At 46.1% G+C, this 20,904-nt stretch overlaps 1 protein-coding gene across 2 annotated transcripts in view; it reads left to right on the top strand.

Annotated features, from left to right (window-relative positions):
• The first annotated feature begins 482 nt into the window (after nt 1–482).
• Nucleotides 483–20,904, top strand: part of ANO6 (anoctamin 6) — a 157,155-nt gene continuing 136,733 nt past the window's right edge. The window contains exon 1 of one of the 2 annotated variants that reach the window (XM_080939765.1): nt 483–732. In XM_080939765.1, the coding sequence (XP_080795891.1) occupies nt 660–732 (73 nt within the window). In that variant the 5' untranslated portion in view covers nt 483–659. The remainder of the gene's footprint in view (nt 733–20,904) is intronic. The other variant, XM_080939766.1, reaches the window with a different exon arrangement.

Raw genomic sequence — 20,904 nt, 5'->3', positions numbered from 1 at the left:
CCCGCCGCATCTTCCTTGCGTTGTCAGGGCCGCATTCCTTCACCCACCGCCGTCATTTCCCCCTTTTGTCTCTTTGTTCTTCCTGGTGTTACAGTTTCCCATACTGTCCTATTAGAGTTCACACGTAGCTATGACGTGCTCGGCCTAGTCCGGGGGGCTTGGGGGTCCGAGTTAAAAAACCGCATCCCCTACACCCCGCGAGTGCTCCCCACGGGGGCGGGGACGGAGGGCTCTCCGTGCGCACGTGTGTCGACCCCCCGCCCCCCAACACATCAATCGGGCTTCGCCGTTCTGCAGACTGGTTTAAAGACCTCAGCGAGCCCCGGGGAAGCCGGCCTGCCTCTGCGGCTGCAGCGCGCCCCGCGGGCGCAGCCCGGCTCGTCCTGCGTCTGCCACTCCCTCTCCCCCAACCCCCGCCTCCGGAGCCCGACTTCCTCCCGGGCTCCTCAAAGCCGGGGCGGTTAGATCTAGGGCGGGAGCGGCGGCGGCCCTCTGAGCATGCTCAGTCGCAGGCTGAGCAGCTCCGGTTGAAGCAGAGCGCGGGCGGAGCGCAGCGGGGCTGCGCCGAGAGGGCTGAGCGGAGCTTGCGGCCCAGGCCGAGCGGAGCCGAGAGCAGCCGAGAGCAGCCGAGAACAGCCGAGCGACGGACTCCCGGAGACATGCAGATGATGACTAGGAACGTCCTGCTGAACATGGAGCTGGAAGAGGACGACGATGAGGATGGAGACATTGGTGAGTGCCGGAGCCGGGGCCCGGGCTGGGGGGTGGGTGCGGGGAACCTCTGCGAGGAAGCCGAGGATCCCGAGCAACTTCGGGTCTTTTTCCTGCGTCCTCTCTGGCAGTGTTTTTGGGGGGGGGGGGTGGCGCTCCCGGGATCACGACACACCTGAGCCGGCTTCTCCAAGGCCACAGGCTGCGCCGCAGCACCGGTCCGCAGAGACAGAAACAAAAGGGCTGGAGCCCAGGGCGCGGGGCAGGGACGCGGGGCGACGCCGGGCGGAGGACCGTGGCACATTTCCATCTGGCCTCCTGGATGTCAAAACGTTCCCCCTCACGGCCTCTAAACACTTTACAAAGTAAATTTAGTAGTTGGGTGTGGCTTTTCCTTCCTCTAAGGTTTTACTCAACAGACCAATCAAAGGAATTCGGTAACTCCCTGGTCTAGACGAACTTGAGAATTCCACGCGATTTAGCTTTGGCCTTTCATTGTGACAGCGGTTCACCAGCCGCTCATCTCTGCGGAGAGAGCAAGTAGCATTCCTTTTTAAGCAGGGGAGAAAAGTGCGCACAGGTTAGCGTCCCTGGCGCCTCAGACTGTCAAGCACAAGTTTTTGATTTTTCAGAGTTGAGCAAGTTAAGGCTCTGCACCTGGCGGTTGCTGGGTAAGATGTAGGGATGCTACTGTCTCATGCGACTGAACAGTAACTTACCATTTACATCAAATGCCACCCCGAGGGAGCAGCGTTTAAAAAAAAGTTACACTCTATTAGCCCAGTTAGTTTCTTAGGGAAATATTCTTGTCTGCCACAGTGACGCCCTCAAGTGAGATGGAGCCGGAATAGAGATTGACTTAGGTAAGAGCCTGAGTAAGCACTTGCCGTCAGATTTCAATTTAGAAAGAAAAGCTAATTTGGTCTAGCCTCTGTTACACGATAGGCGTCCTAGGTTGTCTTCAGACCCTGGCAGTAGGCTGGCTTTACTTTTAGTGACCTATGTGATTCATGCTTGTTCCGTGAAGTATCACAGCTGGTGACCTTAGCTACCTCTGCCTTCAGTATTTAGATTAGTGCTCTAGATAGCACACAGCCTGTTTTGACAGGCAACAAATATCTAAGCAGGTTCTTGCAATTTTTTTTTTGCAATTTTTGGGCTGTCCTTTATTGAATTATAAATTTAATGTGAGCATAGTTATCTTTGGATCAGATGTTTTACCAAGTCTATCAACATTAATGTTACAGAGTTTTAAGCCTTCTTGAAGGTTACTGAAGTCAGCTGATAGTCTATGATGAACTAATTCTAATTTCCAATGGGAGTGGGGTGAGGTGGGGGGGGAGGCTGTAGTAATTGAAACTTCTGCTTCCAATCTCGTAGTGGTAAAGCTCTTTGATGAATATCTTTCTTCAGTCCTTGTCACCAGAGGGAGAGTTGTATAACTGTTAATGCAAATTTCTGTTTAAATTTTGCTTAGCTTTAAAATTCAGAGCAGGAAGACACTTTGACACGAGGCCCCCCAATGTCATCCAAGGCTAATCTCAAGCAAGGAAAGGTAAACGTTTTAAAGTAGATGATGGTATCACAGAGGTGTTCTGCCCACGTGTGTGAAGCGGAGGCTTCTGGGAGACTGGGTTGTAGAGCTTCATAAACAATTACTTCAGGTTGTTGCTCCATGGTTAAGGAGCCGGCGTGACCTCCTTATGTGGAATGAAACCACACGGAGAATTGAAAATGGAATATTTCCCAAGGAGTCTTCCATGTTTGTTTGAGTTGTAACCGGAAGTCAGCCCGAAAGGTGCAGTGGTGAATGAACCCACTTGCTCTGAATGTCACCCAGGAGCCACAGAAATTCTGCATAGGCAGCAGTTGCAGAAGTGCCCCAGAGGAGATGGCTGTACCTGCAAGTGTCTGGGAATGCAGAGGGTGGTCTGTCAGCATCTCTTCTTCTTGATTTAAAAAGTGATAGATACAGGACAGGTAAGATGGCTCAGTGGGGAAAGACCCCTGCCACCAAGCTCGAGGATGGGAGTTCAATCTAGACATGGTGGCTCTGAGGAAGGATTCAGGGTTCAGGTGGATTCGTTTGAAAGCTTTAGGTTTTTCATCTGTTTCTGGTAGTTGACTTTGTGATTTCTCATACTGATTGATTGTCACTTGTGAAATGGACAGAGGCCATGTTAGGTGATGATCCAAGCTATTTCTCTATTCTCTTTCAGTGTGGCAGTCTCAGAAAGACTTATCTATCCACGTGATCTATTCCCACAGACTATTTCAGGTTTAATCATCCCCCAGTCTAGTCCTGGTCTGTTGGGCCTCATAAACAATCATGTGTGGGGCAAGACACACCTCTGTCCCAGATGGGGGTCCTTTGGAACATTAAAAGGCCCTGGTAGAGGATGGCTTTATTGAAGGACCGTATGAAAGAGAACTTTCCAGAAGAGGTGGTTACGCTGTGGAAATCCTGTCATATGCAGGGACACAAAGGCACAGGCGAGATGCTGAAAGGACATGGAGGGACTGTCCCGTGAAGAACCCTCCAGACATTTTAAAGGTCTTGAGCTCTCTGTGACTTTCTGCCTCCAGCAGTCTGCTAGGAAGCAGAGGAGGAGGGAGATGGTACTGTAACCTTCCCAGGATTTGGGTTTAGAAGTGGCTGCAGGGCCCCAAGGTTTAAGGAGTGTGTCCCAGAGCTTACAGAAGGAGGACCATCTCTGAGCATCTGAGTGTAAGTTCGCCTCTTGAGTGGTGGGAAGGATGGGCGGGTCGGGGTGGGGGGAGTCGGTGTCTGTGACATCATACTTAGCTGCTTTCAGCCTCAATTCCCCTCTTTCCTTGTGACTCAGTCTTCCACCAAGCCTGTTGGAAACTCCTGTAAGTTGTGCTGCTAACTGCATCTCTAAGGGACTCCCGTGCATTCTCACACCCCTTGTTCTTGTCTTCAGTAAACCGGTTCATGATCTTTGCTCTTATTTTCTCTACAACAAGACTTGTGTGTGTGTGTGTTCGTGTGTGTTATTTATCCACTTATTTTATTGTTTTGGAGGTGCAGTCTCTCATAGGCAGGCTGTCTTTGGACTCTTTACATAGCCGAGGCTGGCTCTGAACACCCGATCCTCCCGCCTCTGCCTCCTGAGTGTAGGGATGACAGGCCCAAGCCACCATACCTGAATGACTCACTCCTGAAATAACTTAACAGAATGCTTAGCGGTTTTAGGGCTTTGCAGAAATCTCTTCTGTGTTATCTGAAGAACACACGCTCCTACTGCTCTGCTCCACTGCACAGCTTATTGCTGTAATCATTTACCTCCGCTGTAACCAGGGGGTGGGTGTGTCGAGAGACATCCAGGTACGGAAGTGGTACCAAGGAGAACGCCTGGAACCTTGCCAGTCTAGCTGTAGAGAGGTGTGGGCAGCAGAGAAGACAGGTGACAGGGCTGTGATTCCTAAAGGTACAGCGGGTTAACCCCCAGACGAACCCAGTACTGCTACCGTCAGCCTATGTGCTATAAGTTACATTCATCATGTGTGTCTGTGCGTGTGTGCATTTTTTAAACAAAAGAATGAGAGCTAGGAGAAACTGTGTCTTCCCTTTCGGCCCAGCCTGGCTCAGTTATGCAGTTATGGCTTGCCGTCCACATTCTGACTTCTAAGTCAAACCAGCGGCATTCCAAAGTGTCCCCCAGCCTTTCTCTACTCTTTGGTATCCTTACTGTTCTGCGTGTGACAAATGAGCTCTAAGAGAATTATTCCGGAAAAGCGGGCCGGGCAGGGCTGCCAGGATGGCATGTGTGGCTGGTCCCCTTTTTCCCTTTAGAAGCCAAGAAGTTTAGATCTAACACTCCCACAAAGAGACACCACTACCTACCTTCATCCAGGGCCATGTGCTTCTGGACTGACTTGTAAATTTTAAGATGTGGGGGTTTAATGCAGCCAAATGATCGTGTTTGGTTCTTATCACCATGGTTAGGGAAGCCCAGCCTCTTGCATATCAGGCAAGTGCACCACCGCTGAGCAGCACGCCTGGCCCGTGTGACATTTCTATGATTCCTCTTTGCCTTTGCTTAGCTTTGTCCCTTCAGCTTTGCAGCTAAAATTAATTGGCACCCTTCCCGAGAAGCAGCCAGTGTGGAGCGCATGAGAATATGGCAACAGTCAGTTTTTGGATGTGGGCCAAACAGCAATGAAGAAACCATTCAGCCAGAGCATCCATGAAAACACGCAGAGAGAGACAAATTGAAGGGTTAATGACTGCTCTCCCTGCCCCTGTATTTATGGGTGCCCCGGCCACATTTCTGAATACCAGTCCACAGATCCTGTTGCAGGAAGTTCTTCAGCAGCCAAAAGCACAAATAAAAGAAAAGAAAAAAAAAAACAACAACAAAAAACCAAAAAACCAAAACAAAACAAAAAAACCCAGTCTTTTGAGAAGTCCAGATGTTGCTTTTACATTTAATGCTTTTATTCTAAAACAGCAGAACTCTACAATCCGTGGCATCTTTTAAAGATACAAGTAACTTAAGATTAGGAAAGAGAGGGTATTGATCTTTTAAAGTTCTCTGTAATAATTTCTCTTAAGTTCAACAACTGGGACAAAGTCATAAATAGATGTTCTTTCAAAAAGTACAAATATGCAAATTAGAGGCTTATTTCTGAAGTTTGTTTTATAGAAACCAAGACTCTGCTTACATAATTGAACTGTTATGATCTCTCCAAGCACTGAAGCTAATGTTTGTCTTTGCACACTCTCACTGATTGCTGAGTTCTGGGGCACCGTCATATAGACCCGATCTCAAGCATTCTTTTTTTCTGACTAGAGCTGTTTTTTTTTTTTTTTTTTTTTTTTTTTTTTTTTTTTTTTTTTTTTTTTTTTTGAGAAGTATTCAAAGGGAAAGCAACCAGTACTTTATTTTAAAAACAATTGCAGCTGTATTGTTTTAAGGTTTTACTGTCCATTTACCTATTGATTTGAAACAGTTGCATTTGTTTGAGCCATATATCTGTTACTTATGAGATAGGTTCCGAGTGCTACAGTTGTGTCAAACATAAAACTCTTATTTCTGAAGAAAAGCAAAGAAAAAAAGAGCCAATATTTCTCAGTAACATGTAAAGAAATGGTAACAGATTTGGATGTTGCTTAAGAAGAAAAAGAAGTAGATTCTTAAGAGCTTCTCCCTTTCTTTGGGGCAAAGGTGATTCCTATAGAGGACTAAAGAACTTTTATGGAGGAAAAGGAAGTCCATAAAGACACTTGCGGCCCTTTGCTGAGTGGGAGGGAGGGAAACAGACTTGAGTGACATGTGAGTTGGTGTCAGCTGGGACGCACCTGTGGTATTCACCTGGAGCCCTTCACCTGAGGCCAGTTTCTCAGCTGTCTCTTCAGCTCTCTGGGCTGCTGGGAGGATGTAGGCTGATGCTTTTAGACAAAGAAGAGGCCTTGCACACACACACCTACCTGGTACCATTCATGGGAAACTGTGTATCAGGTACTGTGCTTCTCACTAAAGCTGCAGTCTCTTGTCTGGTCACAATGTCTCCATTGCAGTGGATTCTTCTCCATTTTAAACTCAGTCATGGGAGCCGCTGCTCTTAACCTCTGATACCACTGGAGGGTTTTCTCTGAGCCACAGTGGTCTGTTTCTCTTGTATCTTGTACACCCAGGAGCTTAGCAATTTCCTGGCTGGGGGCAGTCACGACAGTGGCTGTCCTTCAGCCCTGTGCATTTAAAGGTGACAGTTAAAGGAACAATAGCCAAAGGTTTCTGCAGAGGTAATTATTGGGGTTTTTCCTGTATCCTCACAGTTAGGCTAATCATGTTTTCTAAACCGCAGAAAGCACATTTCATCAGTAATTTTTCTTAGGGGATCTTAGCTAAAGGATGGAGAGGTCTAATTTGTAGTGGGTTCCTTAATACATGGCTGAGGAAATGTGGAGATTAGAGCTCCATCTGTGGCACATACCTTGCTTTGGCGGCTGTCAGACCATGTTTGCAGAAGTGTGTGTGTACCTTCATAGAAACCCAGGAAGGAGACATTCACATAGGTGCCTGTGGTGGGTTTGAGTGAAAATGGCCCCTAAAGGCTCATAGGGAGTGACACTATTAGGAGATGTAGCCTTGTTTTAATAGGTGTGGCATCGTTGGAAGAAGTGTGTCACTGGGGTGGGCTTTGGGGTTTCAGAAGCTTGAGCCAGGCTCAGTGGCTCACTCTCTCTTCTTGATGCCCGGGGATCCAGATGTAGAACTCTCAGCTTCTTTTCCAGCACCATGTCTGCCTGTACGCTGCCATGCCTCCTGCGATGAGGATAATGGGGTGAACCTGTAAACCATGTAAGCCAACCTCAATGAAGCGTTTTCTTTAATAAAAGTAGCAGTGGTCCCATGGTGTCTCTTCACAGCAATAAACCCCTAAGACAATGACTGGCTTTTCTTACAAAGTGGCCCCTGAAACCGGACAAGAGAAGGAACCGAGGGTGATAACTGGTGAGATTCTTTCTGAATGGAGTTCTGCATGACCCCACGGTTAGTGCTAGAAATACAGAGTCACGGTCACCACTCGACAGAGGTAGCTAATCAGGAACCTCCTGAAAGGGAGGATGGGCAGCCTGGTGTTTAAAATGTTCCTAAACCTTGGAGTTCTCTACCCAGTGTGTATGTGGAGAACATCCATTCCAGTCCCTTTTTTATCTCTCAATGTCTTGTAGATTTCTCAGCTACATTTTCTTCTTTGCGAAGACTTTCAGGTTGCTTTGGGAATCTGTGAATCTGGAGGGGAGAAGGGACCAGGCCACAGACTGGGGGAATCCTCCTTCCTTTCAAATCCTGAGCGGTATAGACCTGGTCAGCCAGAGGTCTGAGACCTGAGTGGGCCTGCAGAGACTTACACTGCAGATGAAGAGAAAGGATGGCTCTTGCCTGTGTTCAAGGATCATCTGTGCTGTCTGTTTAGTGATAACCTCACTTTTCCTGGGCCAAAGGTATAGACTGACATCTGGTCAAGCTTTGGCTAGCTATGATGTAGACCAGTAGCCCTGTGCTAGCCCGGAGTCCGTTCTCATGTTGCAAATGCCCATGACATGGAAACAGTTCCTGGGCTGCTTGGTGGTTGGTTATTTGCTTTTTCGTCTCAGGTCAGCTGCTTGGCCTTCTCAGTTGCTCATCACTTTTCTGAGAAGCTTTCTTTGTCTACCTCCACACTTCATCGGTTGCCTTAGCCTGGCTCTATACAGAGATACAGAGCATGCAAGTTCACAGTCTAGTCCAGGGGTTCACCAGCCATGTGACCTTGAGGGATCTACATGACTTTCCTCTGTAAAATAGGGCTGAGGCAGCAAGGTGTGGGAATATCAAATGAGTAAGAGTATTTAAAACTTTGACATTTTGCCGGATTCCTATGCTTGCTGAACCAATCCCTTCGCAATTGTCAACAATGTTGCCAGTGCTCTGTGTAGCTGCTTTTAGCTAAATCTTAACCCAGGGTTACCTCTTGGTTATTCTGTAGAAGTTTGTTCCTTTTCCCTAAGACAGTGACTTCTTCTTCCACACCCCCTTGTCATTTTATACTTCTCATTTCTTACTGTTACTGTCATGAGGTCTGTGGCATGGTGCCTGATGCTGCTTTTGTGATGAATAAGAGAAAGACACTGACTGCCAAAGAGCTGGCATATGACTGGAAAGGCGGGACTTTGGATACTGACCGGCCCTTGGGCATGTCGGTTAGAGGGTTAATACATACAACACAGTGGATAGGTCATGGCCCAATGGCCAGTCAGTCACAGCCAAAATATGAAGAAATTTAAGTGACCAAGGTGTTTGAAATCAGGTAAGATTTTGCAGTTGCAGATGCATTTTATAACAGGGTTCTATCACCTTGGTACAATTTTAGTAAGAAAAATAGCATATAGTAAAAAGGGCCATTGTGGCAGATACTTTGATAGCCTTTATTCTAAAAAGTGTAAGAAATAAGACCGTATACATGCACAAAATATATTTGGATCATACCTCATGCTTATCTCTCTAACTTCTCCTGAAACCACCCACATGTCCCTTCAACTGGTGCCCCATATGGTCTTCCCCAGCCCCCATTAACCACTGAGGCCAGTTAGTGCTGACTGAATAGATATAGAGATTGGCTCTTCATCCATCACCACATCCCCAAGGAGAAATGAGCCTTCTCTCTTTGAGCTTGGTCCATGCTAGAATTTTGGCTGCCTTGATCCTTAACGGGTCTTATGCAGGCAACCATACCTGTGCGTCTGTTCACGCCTGTAATGGCTTTGTCATTTACAACATCCCTCACTTCCCCATCTCCAGGCGACATTCTTTCCATCCCTTCCCCCTTGATGCTCTCTGAGCCAGGGGTTGGGAGTACTGACTTAGAGATCCCATCTGAGGCTGCGTACTCCGTCACTTCTTTTTGGCACTTGGATGAATCCGAGCTGGCCGTTGTCCACTGCACCAAGATGCTTCCCTGACCCCTGAGGATGAGTGTATCCCAGACACACGCAGTGAGCTGCTGGCACTGTTGCAGCAACTTGGGAGGTGAAGTTCCTATCTCTAGTAGTAGGGAAATTTAAAAGGGGAAAGTCTAAAATGTTTAACTGCCCAGGAGACTTAAAATTTTCTGTTCATTTGGTAGCATAAAAAAGTTTGAAACGAAACCAGTTAAAAAGAGGAGAAAGTGGCAGCAGGTGTGAGCACCCTTTGTGTCATTGCCCTGGTAGCTTTAAATCTTCTGGATTTAGTGATAACAGAAGTGAGAGCTCTGTGTCATTTGCAGGTTAGGTGCAGGAGACAATGCGGTCTCATTGTGTGGATGGAGATGAGAAACTTGGGGGCAGTTGGTCGATTCACTGTGTGTCCAGTTGAAGCTGGATGGCAGGCTGCCCCTCCAGGAGCACCAGCCAGAGGACAGCTGATGCATTGCATCCCCTTGGGGTGAACGAGAGAGAAGTGGAAGGAAGAGGGGAGTTGAGTTTAAAGTTCCTTAAGTGACATTTCTGCCTGTAATAGAAGCGACTTCTAGTGTCAGCCTAATTCTATCCGGACTCCAGACTTTGCCACGAGGGCTGCTCACATTTTCTGCCCTCACTTAACTGTAGTGTTTAGTGACCACTGGGTACAGGCATCTACGACAGGCTCCTTATAGCCTACAAATCATAGAGAAGTGAACACTTGCAGACAAGCCTTTCATCATGCTCAGGGTAAGCAAACACCAAAGTCATTTTAGCAGCCGGGTAATCATGGCTTTCCTGGGCGTTACAGTGGCCTCAGCTGTGGCTTCTGGCTCGTTTCAAGCTTCGTGTACTTATTTTGAAGAGTTTAATCATAGTGTTGACGAACTTATGTGACCGGGAAAGTTCCTTAGAACTCTTGACTGGATTGTCAGCCGTGAGCTCTGCTTGCAAATCAAACCTGATGTTTTTGGTTTTGTTTTTAAACCATATACATAAGGATTTCATTTATGTCAGCACATTGGGATGGCTCCACCGTATTCTCACTGTATTAGTTTGGTAGCTTTGTACTGAAGACCTCCCGTAGGCCGTGTGTCCTATGATGTCTGAGGATACAGAAGCAGGTAGAGACCGCCCCACCTTCAGTGGAGTTTGTAGTCTAGACGTGACCCGTGAAAACCAAATGCATGCAGGATTCTGCCATTTTACCGAAAGTCCATCCAGTGCCTTGTGTATGCTAGGTATGGTCTTTGCTCTGGGAATCGGGCAGTAGGTAAGACACACGTCCCCTACCCTCAGCTCATGGGCCACTTGGTAGGTACAGAAAAGTTATAGTTAAAGGTCGTAAAAGGAGAGCAAACCAAGGGGCACAATGAGAAGAGAATCTTGGGTGTGCCCACCACTGTCCAGGAGGAGTGCTTTCACTGGGGGACGGCTGGCTGTGCAGCTGTTATTTTCATGGTTCTAAAGATAGCATGATCTGAGGGAACATGTCTTTGAGAAGCAGGGCTGGGAGAAAGCTCAGATGAACACTTGGCGAATGCCTGGTGAAACCCTGCCTGGGCTTTCGGGTTGCCTCTAGATCCAGTTGTCCTGAGGAACAGGCCGGTCGCAGGCTTCGTTTATGTTGATTTCCATGGTCTTTCATGCACCTTGCAGAGGTTGTTCACGGTCCTAAGCCCCCCCTGTTGCTTAGAGTGTCTGTTGGCTGCAATAGCTAGATTGGGTTAGAGGCAACAAAACTCAGTTGCATCCTCAGATCCTTTCATAAGGCTTCTTCACAGTTCAACTTAGCTTAATTGTCTCCCTTCTGTAAGTTTAAAAGGGGGTGCTGAGACCTTTGAGGTCATCAATTCTGTTAGTCCTTCTGTATTGTCAAAGAAAGAGGGGGACAGTGGGTACTACCATTCCTTGCTCACAGTCTGTGCCTCTCTTGATCTCAAAGGCATGTGGATCTAGAGAATGAATCTTCTGGATTCTCTTTTCTGGCTGTTCTCTTGAGGGCTATGAATCACTTCTGTTGGGAGGAGGAGGGACTGGCTTTGTTGGGAGTCACAACCAAGTCCCTGGGGGCATGAATCAGAAGTCCTGTGAAGCCGGAAAGCCCCACAGGTGACTTATGCTGGGCTCCAGCTTCTCCCTCTTGAAACCCTAGCTGGAGAATCTCTCTCGAATCTCTTCCCTGTGAGTAGTCAGAGCACCTACAGTAATCTGGAAGGGTGAAAGGTAAGGCTTGTTTTGGCCTGGGGTCATGGAGCAGGAGGGCATGAAAACAAGCCTTGCTCTCACTTGCTGTTTAAACAGTCCTCTTGCTGGGGATCCGATTTGAGGTTTTACATCCTAGAATAGCATCTCAGTTTACTTTTATATTCATCACTTGTGGTTCCTGGTCACTTGGGAGTCTTCCTTATGGGAGAACTCGAGGAAGTGTGAGGGACTGAGGCGGTCTGCTGCAGAGCTTCTGTCTGACCAGGAGCCCACTCCCATGATGCGCTTGATTAGATTTTAAGTTCACTTCATGCATACTGATATGCACTCTTAACTGCAGCTTGGCAGGTTCAATCCTGGGTCTGGGTCTGACTGCCACCCACACTCAGGTGGAGGCCACTCCCCTCCACCCCTACCCTCCCATTCCCTTTCTCAACCCAGGGGAACATTTTAACCACCTCTCCTGGAAACTCTGTGTGCACCAGCTGATAGAATGTATGTGAACGGAACCAAGCGGGGAATAACACTCCTTCATGCTTAGCCCTTTTCATGTCACAGGGGGTTTTGGAGATTGATCTGTGTGTGGTTATCTATTCCTATTACTCCAGTGTATTTGAACTGCAAGAATATCTGAAAAAGACCTTTTATTTTTTTTGGGGGGGTGAAATCTTAACATGTTACCTGACATTACTTTTCATTTTACTTAAAGTCAGGTTTCTCTCTTTCTCTTTTCTTTTTCTTTCTTCCTCTTTCTTTTTTCTTTCTTTCTTTCTTTCTTTCTTTTTTTTTTTTTGGTCTTATATTGGTAATCTTGTCTATTCACACCTCACACAATACCTTTACTTATAATAGGAAGTTAGCTAACTTTCAGGTGGGGAGGAAGGGAAAGTACACTCATTTTAATTGCTTTGCTATCGGAATCCAAACTCAAGAGTCATTCCAGGCCGTTGGGTGTGACAGCCATCCATAGGGAAACGCATGCGGGTCCGTTCCTTCCGCACAAAGAATGCCAAGTGTAATAATTAATTTTTCCAAAAGGTCAGCACTGACATGCCTTAGTTCTGACGAAGGCATGTTTCGGACGGACATTCTGAGCCTCATCTGGTAACTGCAGAGCTCTATGAACCCAAAACTAAAACTGACCTGCACCGAGGGGGGAGGCAGTATTCACCGTTGGCCCCAGATTTAAGATTCCACAGTATTTGTCCAAGCCCATGGGTTCCCATGCCTCAGACAAGTTGCTTGGCACTGATGACACTTTCCCTGCCTTGTGACTCATGATTTCTTAAAGCTGATTAGTCACTCACTGCCTGAGTAACAGGGGCCTAGGAACTGCCTGAATCAAATTACGGCCCCATCCGCAGTCCCCTTAGAACTGGTTCCTACTTCTTAGCAGGGCCACACCCCAGTCTGAGGAACTTATTCTGGCTCTAAGTGGGAAGCACTGAAGGACTCAGCATTCACCAGGAGCCTAGCAATAACCTCGAGTGTCAGCTCTTGATTTTATTGCCTGCCCCTCACCAAACTCGCCCACGTGTCCATATTCCTTTCTTGGAAATGTTTTCCCTCAGCTGGAGTCCTCTGGTTCAATCTGGCTCTGGTTTGTGTCTTTAGAATCCTTGTCTAATCGCCTGAGGCAGTCCTGATTTTGGGGGGGGGCTGCCTGTCTTGGTGTCCCTTAGTGGATTTAATAGTTTATGATGTGTCCCAGGTCCCCTCTTTAACCGCCACACTGGGGGCACCTGAAATCTTGTGTCCAGGTTGTTACCGGAATGTCATTTTATTTTCGCTGTCAGATAGAAGACAGCGAATGGGGGGATGGTATGAGAGAGAGGCTGAGCTTCAGCTGGCCCCCTGAAAAAGACCCAGTGCTTTCTAGGATGTGGGGAAAGCTGCCTCCTTCGGGGAGGTAGAAATGTGGATCTGGCAAATAACAGGTCCATTGAGTAGCAGCCCCCCCCCCCCCAGGCTCTGTTGACCTCGAGCTTCGAGATTCTAACATTAAAAAAAAAAGACATTGGTGGTGGCTTGGTGTGGATGCTTTAATCCCAGAGCCTGTGACCGGGAAGCTCCCTCTCATGTTTTATCTCATGAAAAACGGACATTTTCTCAGACTCTGTGAGAAGCCCTTTGTCAAAGCCAGAATTGTTTAGTGAACTATTGAATCCAAATCTGATGGTTTGTGAATGACTCCATCTTCTCCTCACCTCATGGAAGCTGGCATCAATCCTTAGCACGCATGCCCAGGTGTCTCCCACTGATGGCTGTGTTCTCGAAGGTGGCTTTTCTCCTGCACCCTCCGGCTTGCTTCCGTTGTCCCTGGTACAAATCTTCTTCCTTCCAAGAGGTCGGTCTCTCCTCTGGCCTGCCTGGTTCTGAGTTCGGATGGGTGAAAGGAAGTTTCTGTGAAGGACAGATGGTCTTATTTTGTTTTTTTGTTTTTGTTTTTGTTTTTGTTTTGTTTTGTTTTGTTTTTTTTTTGAGAAGACTCATGGGAATTTTAGGACAATGAATGGCACTTTTATTGAAAAGTGATCAAGGAGTTGCTATCTCCCCCAATTCTGTTTGGGGTAGCATTATGAAAATACTTTTGACTCAGGATCTCTGGTCTACATGGGTTGGAAAAGGGATCTCGAATCCTCCCGAGCCGCATATTCTAGGTCTTTGTAAGTCTCTGGTGAACACAGCCATGGTTGTCTTTAGATGCTGAAGGGGACCACATTACCTGTTCTGTAGGGTAAGTGATTAAATGTGAGGAGTTAAGGGGTGACTGCTTGGTACTGTGGAATTCTCAGCCAGTGCTTCTGCCTTTAGAAACTGAAGCCCACTGCTGCTGCTGAGCCTTAACCTTTTCCAACCATCAGGAGTTCCCTTGAGTTGCTCTGTAGGTTGGGGATAAGAGGAGTGCAGAAGGCCCGGTTCCCCCTCCGCCTCTTTTCGCTCCTTCCCCTTTTCCCCCTGACTTTTGACTTCCTGTTTCAATTACTTTGGGCACAGGAAGCTCTAAACACATGGCCTGGACATTGAGGAGCAGGCTTGTCAGACTGCGGTGACTCTTAAGTTTCAGGAGCCAGGCAGGTCCTCGGCTTCCGGGAAGGGTTCTGAAGCTCTTCTCCACTTGTAGTAGGTCTGCTCTGGTGGTTTCCCAACTGCTGAACCTCTGCAGCAAGAATGACTTCGTACCCTTATCTGGTGCCATTATCGGGGGCCGTGCATCTGTCTCTTTGATAGCGCACAGCCCTAGGTTAAAACCTGTTGCTGTGACTTTGCTTAATGGACACAGTATTGAAACTGTTGGCTTCTCCATACACCTCCAGATTGGTGCATCTTCTGTCTCTCACCAGAGAAGATGGTGATCATCATGGAGACCCACAAGCTCAGAGTGCAGAGAATAGGACACCATGGGGTGCTCAGCCTTATCACACATACACACCCCACATCCCAAGGACCAGAGGGCATTCTGGACGAAGGGACAGAAAGATTGTACAGCTGAGGTGGTGGGTGGCTACAATATAACAGTGTCCTCTGGACACAGCAGGGCAGTTGTGCATATAAAATTTACAGCAGCTGAGGCCGCCTGCAAAACCTGTGCCTGCTATAAGGCCAGATAAAATTCCAGTGTGCAGGGCCCAGGGGCATCAAGCATCAGCAGCTGATAGTGCTGGGAGATGACTCTTTATTTTAAAAAGAAGGGTGTGACCCCTGATGGTTTGTCTACCCTCTTGTGAAGGTCACACATCTAAGGGTATAGGGGAGCACAAAATGTACTTGATATATTAACAAAATAGGGAGGGAGTAATGTTGGGTGGGTAAGAAAAGGGGTGTGGATCTGGAAGGAATGTGGGTGGATATGATCGAAATACATGGAATGAAATTCTCAAAGAACCAGATCAGAGTGAAAAAAAAGAAAGAAGAAAGCGTTCTGGTAGCTTCTGTCTTTAGCCAGCAAGTGACTCTTGTGGAATCATAGATGGTTCTCCAGACCACAGGTGTCAGTCAATATCCCTACACACCAGTAGTGGATCTCCATCAGCCACAGTTGAAGATTGCAACATTTCTCATTTAGTTGGAAATGAGATTATTTCTTTTGAAGCTTTGTGGAATCTTGTAGTGAACTCATCCGCTATTTCAATCTGCTGATGTGTGATTTTTAATATACGGTTTGGTTTTTAATATAAAAATCAGAAGCATAACATTTTTTTCTTGACTTATCATATTAAAAACAAAGTTCAAATTGATTGTTTTCTCCTTCCTCCTTGAGTTATTGTTGGTGGCTTCTTCTTCTTTTAATAGACAATATCTTCCTAGCCTTAATCTGCTTTCTTATTGTACTCCTGGCAAATGTCTTTCAGATTTTTGTCTGGTAAAAAGCAGTTGGAAAGAGTCATTAAGAGGTTTTTCTGATGTTGAAATCTCCTAATTAAAACAATGACCCTGCTACACACTGACTTTCCAACCTTAGCACGTTGTCAGGTCTTCAGAGCCTTTTGCATTTCTCTCTATGAGATATAGTTTATGCCTATGGCTTGGTGTAGAACCTGGGGCTAGTAGCTGTTTATATTGGCCTGATAATGTAAATCTCCTGGTTTCAAATGAAACTGTTCTGATATCTAAAATACCTTAATTACAGCCATTCACTGGACTTGCTCACTGCTAATTACGCTGCTTAGAGAATGAATCTGTTAATTATAATTTTCCACAGACCCTCCTGGGTGGGATTGCAAAAGTTAGACTGACATTTTAGTTAAAAAAAAAAAAAAAAGAACCCGAGATTATCACCTTGACAGTGATAGCATATGCTGCAGTAATATTGCTGATAAGCATTACTTGTGTTACTGATCTAGGGTCTGGAAATACCAAGAGGAAAATTAGCTTAAAGCACTGGATTCCTAAAGTCTGTCTGAATGTAGGCACACAGTGTGTCTTTAATTGATTTTTTTTATTCCTCTGGTTACTCATTCAATGAATACTAGGGCTCACTGTTCTTAATGTTGTAGTAGGAATGAATTAAAACGAATATATTCATTTACCTTCTGCAGTAAATGATTCTGATCGGGACCATTCGCCAGCAACCTTCTTTGAAACCAGCGAGTGACTAAAACCCAGGGGAAGTTTGTTTTGTGGTTTTTTTGGGTTTCTTGCACTTTCTTGGCTTAATCCTTTTGGAGTTCTTCAGGATTTTTTTAACCTGGGTTAATAGAGTGCTTGAAATACTTCTCTATTTGAGAATTCAAGTCAAAGCAAACATTGCCACGGGAAGGAGAGAAGAGAGCAATGCAGACGAGGTCCTTGGGCGTTGGGGAGAGGCCGAGCAGGGGTCTGTGTTAATGTGGAGTGGATGCACAGGTAGTCATGGTAGGTTTGGGGAGTTGGTTCTTATAAGTTAATTAAGCACTTAGTGATCCCCCAAATATAGACTGGTTTGCTTAAGAATGCTTCAAAGTAAACAAGGCAGTGGTTGGCTTGATTGTAGGCTAGATGACATCACCTAGTTCAGTTCCGTCTTTATAAGGAAGTGTCTGTCTGTCCTGTAGCATAAGACGGAAGCTTGTGTTCCAAATAGGCTGGGGACGTGAGCAGAACGTGTAAGCAACGTTTCTGCCATGAGCTCTCAACTCGGCTTGCAGCAGCCACTTCTGTCTCAGATGAACATTAACCCATGGTGAGCGTCACCTTCATGATCCCATCTAACCCTAACTACCTTCCAGAGGCCCCCAGGGAATAGCATCAGGTTGACAGCCAAGGATTTCATGGTATGAAGTTGGGGAGGATACATTTAGTCTCCCGACCCCCCTCATAGATGAACATAAAGAAACAAGACCAGTATAACAACTTGATTAGCCAATATCCGGGCATCTTAGCAATTTCATTACAATTTGTTTGTTTGAGAAGGGGGTTGCATGAATCCCAGTCTGGCTTCAAACTTACCATGTATGGTAGACTGCCATTAGATTCTCAGGCTTCCTGTACCCTTTTGAGTGCTAGGGTTACTGGTCCATGCCACCCCTTTTATTATTAAATATAAATAATAATAATTTAATAATACGATAATTTAATATATAATTTAGATTGTATAAATAATAATAGTTTATCATTATTTATATTAATAAATTCGTGTTATTTCTATTAACTTTATTTGGTCGGCTTGACGATTCTGCTGCATTCTCCCTGAGTGGAAAGCTAGGCGGCGGGTAGTGTAATGAGTTAACAAGTGGAAAAAGCCAACAGTGGATACATATTGATATGAGGTCACTTCCTTTCCTGACATTAGTAGGATCGGACCTGGCTTCACTGGGTGTCCCTGTGGCTCGGTTAGGGCGCATGTCTTCTTAGGATAGGCGTATGAAGTTGGGAGGACGTCAGTTTGATGGATGAGGAAACAGAGGTGCAGAGTCGCCCTGGGCTTCTGCCTCACAGCCTTGCCACTTCCTTAAGAAACTTGCGCAGGCTCCAGACTGCATTTCCTTTTGTGTTTACAAGAACTACACGGGCAAGGGAAAAGAATGTGTGAAAATAAGAGCTTTTTAGGAAATCAAAATTAAAGCAAGGGGTTTGGAGTTCACTGGCCTGAAGGATCATGGAGGGCGAGCCTCCCACAGAGCTGAGGCACGGGTGTTACGTCACTGCAGGTCACGTGTGCCGCCAGACCCTTCTGAAGGGGAAAGTGCAGGAGTTGCTGTTCTGTACCACATCTCTCTGGCCCTCACTTCCTCTAAAAATCATCCTTATCGCTGCCAGTGGCACCTCGGAGGACTTCTGGGAAAGAGCGGCACCTTGGAGGACTTCTGGGAAAGATAATGGCGAGTAGAGGTTAACCTGCCCCGAAGCACGAAATTGCAGGCTGTTGTGGAGAATCGTCCCAACTCAATTTCCTACGTAGAAGCCGAGCCCCGATATACATAATTTAAAAAGCCACGTGGTGAGAGTACTGTCCCTCAGGGCTCTTCCCCATCTTGTCATGCGCATGAAGCATTCAGGATGCTTTTAGGTCGCACTCTGTTTGGTTTTGAGTAATACTTGGGAGATATTTATTTCTTTGGGTTACAGTCTGTCTGTTTTTTGCTCTATTAAATATTCTGCATGTAATAAAAGCTTGAAAATTCAGGAAGTACCTTTGAGAGTATGAGAACTGTTCTCATTCCTGAATGTACCGCTGAACAGTTGAAACTCAGTGTTTACGAGAACAGATCCCTTGGCAGGTCAACTGGTTCTAAAATACTTCAGCTCCCTTCTTTTCAAAGATTTATATTTTTATCCTCTATGGGGCCGGGGATGGATGTATGTTGGGGGTGCAGGAGCAAAAGTAGGGTTAAGGTGTGTCCAAACCCAGGAAGTCTTGTTCCTGAGATCAGCCGGAGTAGGATTGCTCTTCCCTGCCCTGGGCCTGTGTGTGCTGGGAGTCTGTTTTTATGTGCTTCACCAGAGAAGGTCTTAGAGCCTGGTTGCCAGGTTAAATCTCCTCTCCCCTTATAAGGTCATGCCCAGAAGCACGGGCAATTCCTCTTATGCAAATGAGGCGTCTCCCCCATTAAAATGAACTGTCTTACTAAAGCTGCCTCCTAAGAGTCTGTACTTACTACCACCTAAGTGATGTCTTTCAGCCCCTGGTTGTTCCTGTCCTACTCTGGATTCACATTGTATGCTACAGGATTCAACCTCTGTGTGTGTGTGTGTGTGTGTGTGTATGTGTGTGTGTGTGTGTGTGTGTGTGTATGTGTGTGTGTGTGTGTGTGTGTGTATGTGTGTGTGTGTGTGTGTGTATGTGTGTGTGTGTGTGTGTATGTGTGTGTGTGTGTGTGTGTGTGTGTATGTGTGTGTGTGTGTGTATGTGTGTGTGTGTGTGTGTGTGTTGGGAGCTAACATTTTGTCTTCTGGAAGAGCAGTAAGCATGTTTAACCGTTGAGCTATCTTTGCAGCTCCCTCTCTTTTTAAGGCCAGGTAGTTTTGAACTTAGTATGTAACTAAGGATGGCCTTGAACTCCTGACTTTTCCATCTCCTCCTTCCAAGTTGTACTAATGTCTGAGTAGAGAGGGAGGCATTTAGAGTTTGATACTCTAGCAAAGCCATAGTAGATGGTTCCTCAGCCATGGGTTCTTAGGCAGACTTACAGAACCAGGCTTGGATTCCTTCTATCTACGGGGCCTTAAATCAGGGAGGATGTGGTTGATTACCTCCATAACTTTGGTGCCACTGTTACCGCAATGGCCGTGTCTTGCAGGGCTGGCCATGACCACGCTAGTACTTGATGAGAGAAGGCTAATGATCAAAATTAATACTCTGTTCTCCATCCCTTCTTCCTTGACCATACTGCCATTTTTGATTATTCATTTAGTCGGCTAGACTTGGATTTTACTCAGGCTATACCTTAGGAGTCCTTTAATCACTGTCTAAATTAAATCTTCCTTGCTCTATGAGCATTCGAACTATGGAGGCTGAATGTAAGTAGAGCCCATGACCGTAGCTTCTACACTTAGGTGTGGGAGAGGGTCAGGGATTAAAGTCTGCCCTTAGCTACCCATTGACTTTGAGGCCAGCCTGAGTTATGGGAGATAATTATCTCAAAGACAAAATAAAATACATTGTAATCTTGAAAAGTGTACAGTTTGAAAGAACTTTCTGTGGACCTTCCTTGGGGCTGGGTGTGTGGTGCACCTTTACTTTAATCCTAGCACTTGAGAGGCAGAGGCAGGAGAATCTCTGAGTATCAGGCTAACTTAGATTCCATCATAAACAAAAACCAAAGTCTTCCCTTGGGGTGAAGGTCCCAGGGCATTTTACCAACTTGTCATTGTAGGCAAACCCAGAAAGACCCTTTAGATCAAACCAGCAGGTAGAAAGCTAACAGAAGTTTAAATATTTAGAAACCAACAACTCCTGTTTCCATACTTTGTAGTTAAAAGAAATGCTTTGAATTAATTTTTCCTGGAGACCTATTTTTACTTTTGACTGTAACAAGAGACAGCGTAAAGGGTTTAAGGAATTGTTTGTGTGAATACTTTAATGACCGCCAGAAAATTCTTAATACATAAATCTACATTTCTGAAGATTAGAGCTTTCAAAACAACCATTTCATGATGAATCACCATTGCCTCTTTGGCAGAGCCCGTACTGAAAATTTGGTACCCATCAGGGTACTCTTTTGATACTTTACACCACGAAGAGGACTGATTCATAGCGTGACATACGTGAGTGTCCACAACACTTTGAATCTGGGGGATCATTTACTGTACTGTTGAGCCCAAACAATTCTCATGTTTTCCAGAGGTTTAAAGCTCACAGTTTGGATGTAGAAGGCCAGTGTTCTGTGACGTGTCCTGGGTTTCTGTGTGACCAAAATACCTGACAGATAAGCCAGTGGGCGAAAGGTTTTTCTTGGCTCACGGTTTCGGAGAGATTTCAGTTCTTCTGGGAGGGAGAGCGCTGCAGCAGGCAGGGTTTGCCTCTGTCTCTCACCACAGGAGCAGATACTGGCAACTGATCACAAATGCAGACCAGGAAGCAGAGGCCATGACTGGAACAGGGCGGGGATAAA

Source organism: Micromys minutus (genome assembly GCF_963924665.1).
Source record: "Micromys minutus genome assembly, chromosome: 27".
Taxonomy (NCBI): Eukaryota; Metazoa; Chordata; class Mammalia; order Rodentia; family Muridae; genus Micromys; species Micromys minutus.
Note: the sequence above shows the minus strand (reverse complement) of the source record. Positions and strands in the feature narration are given on the sequence as shown.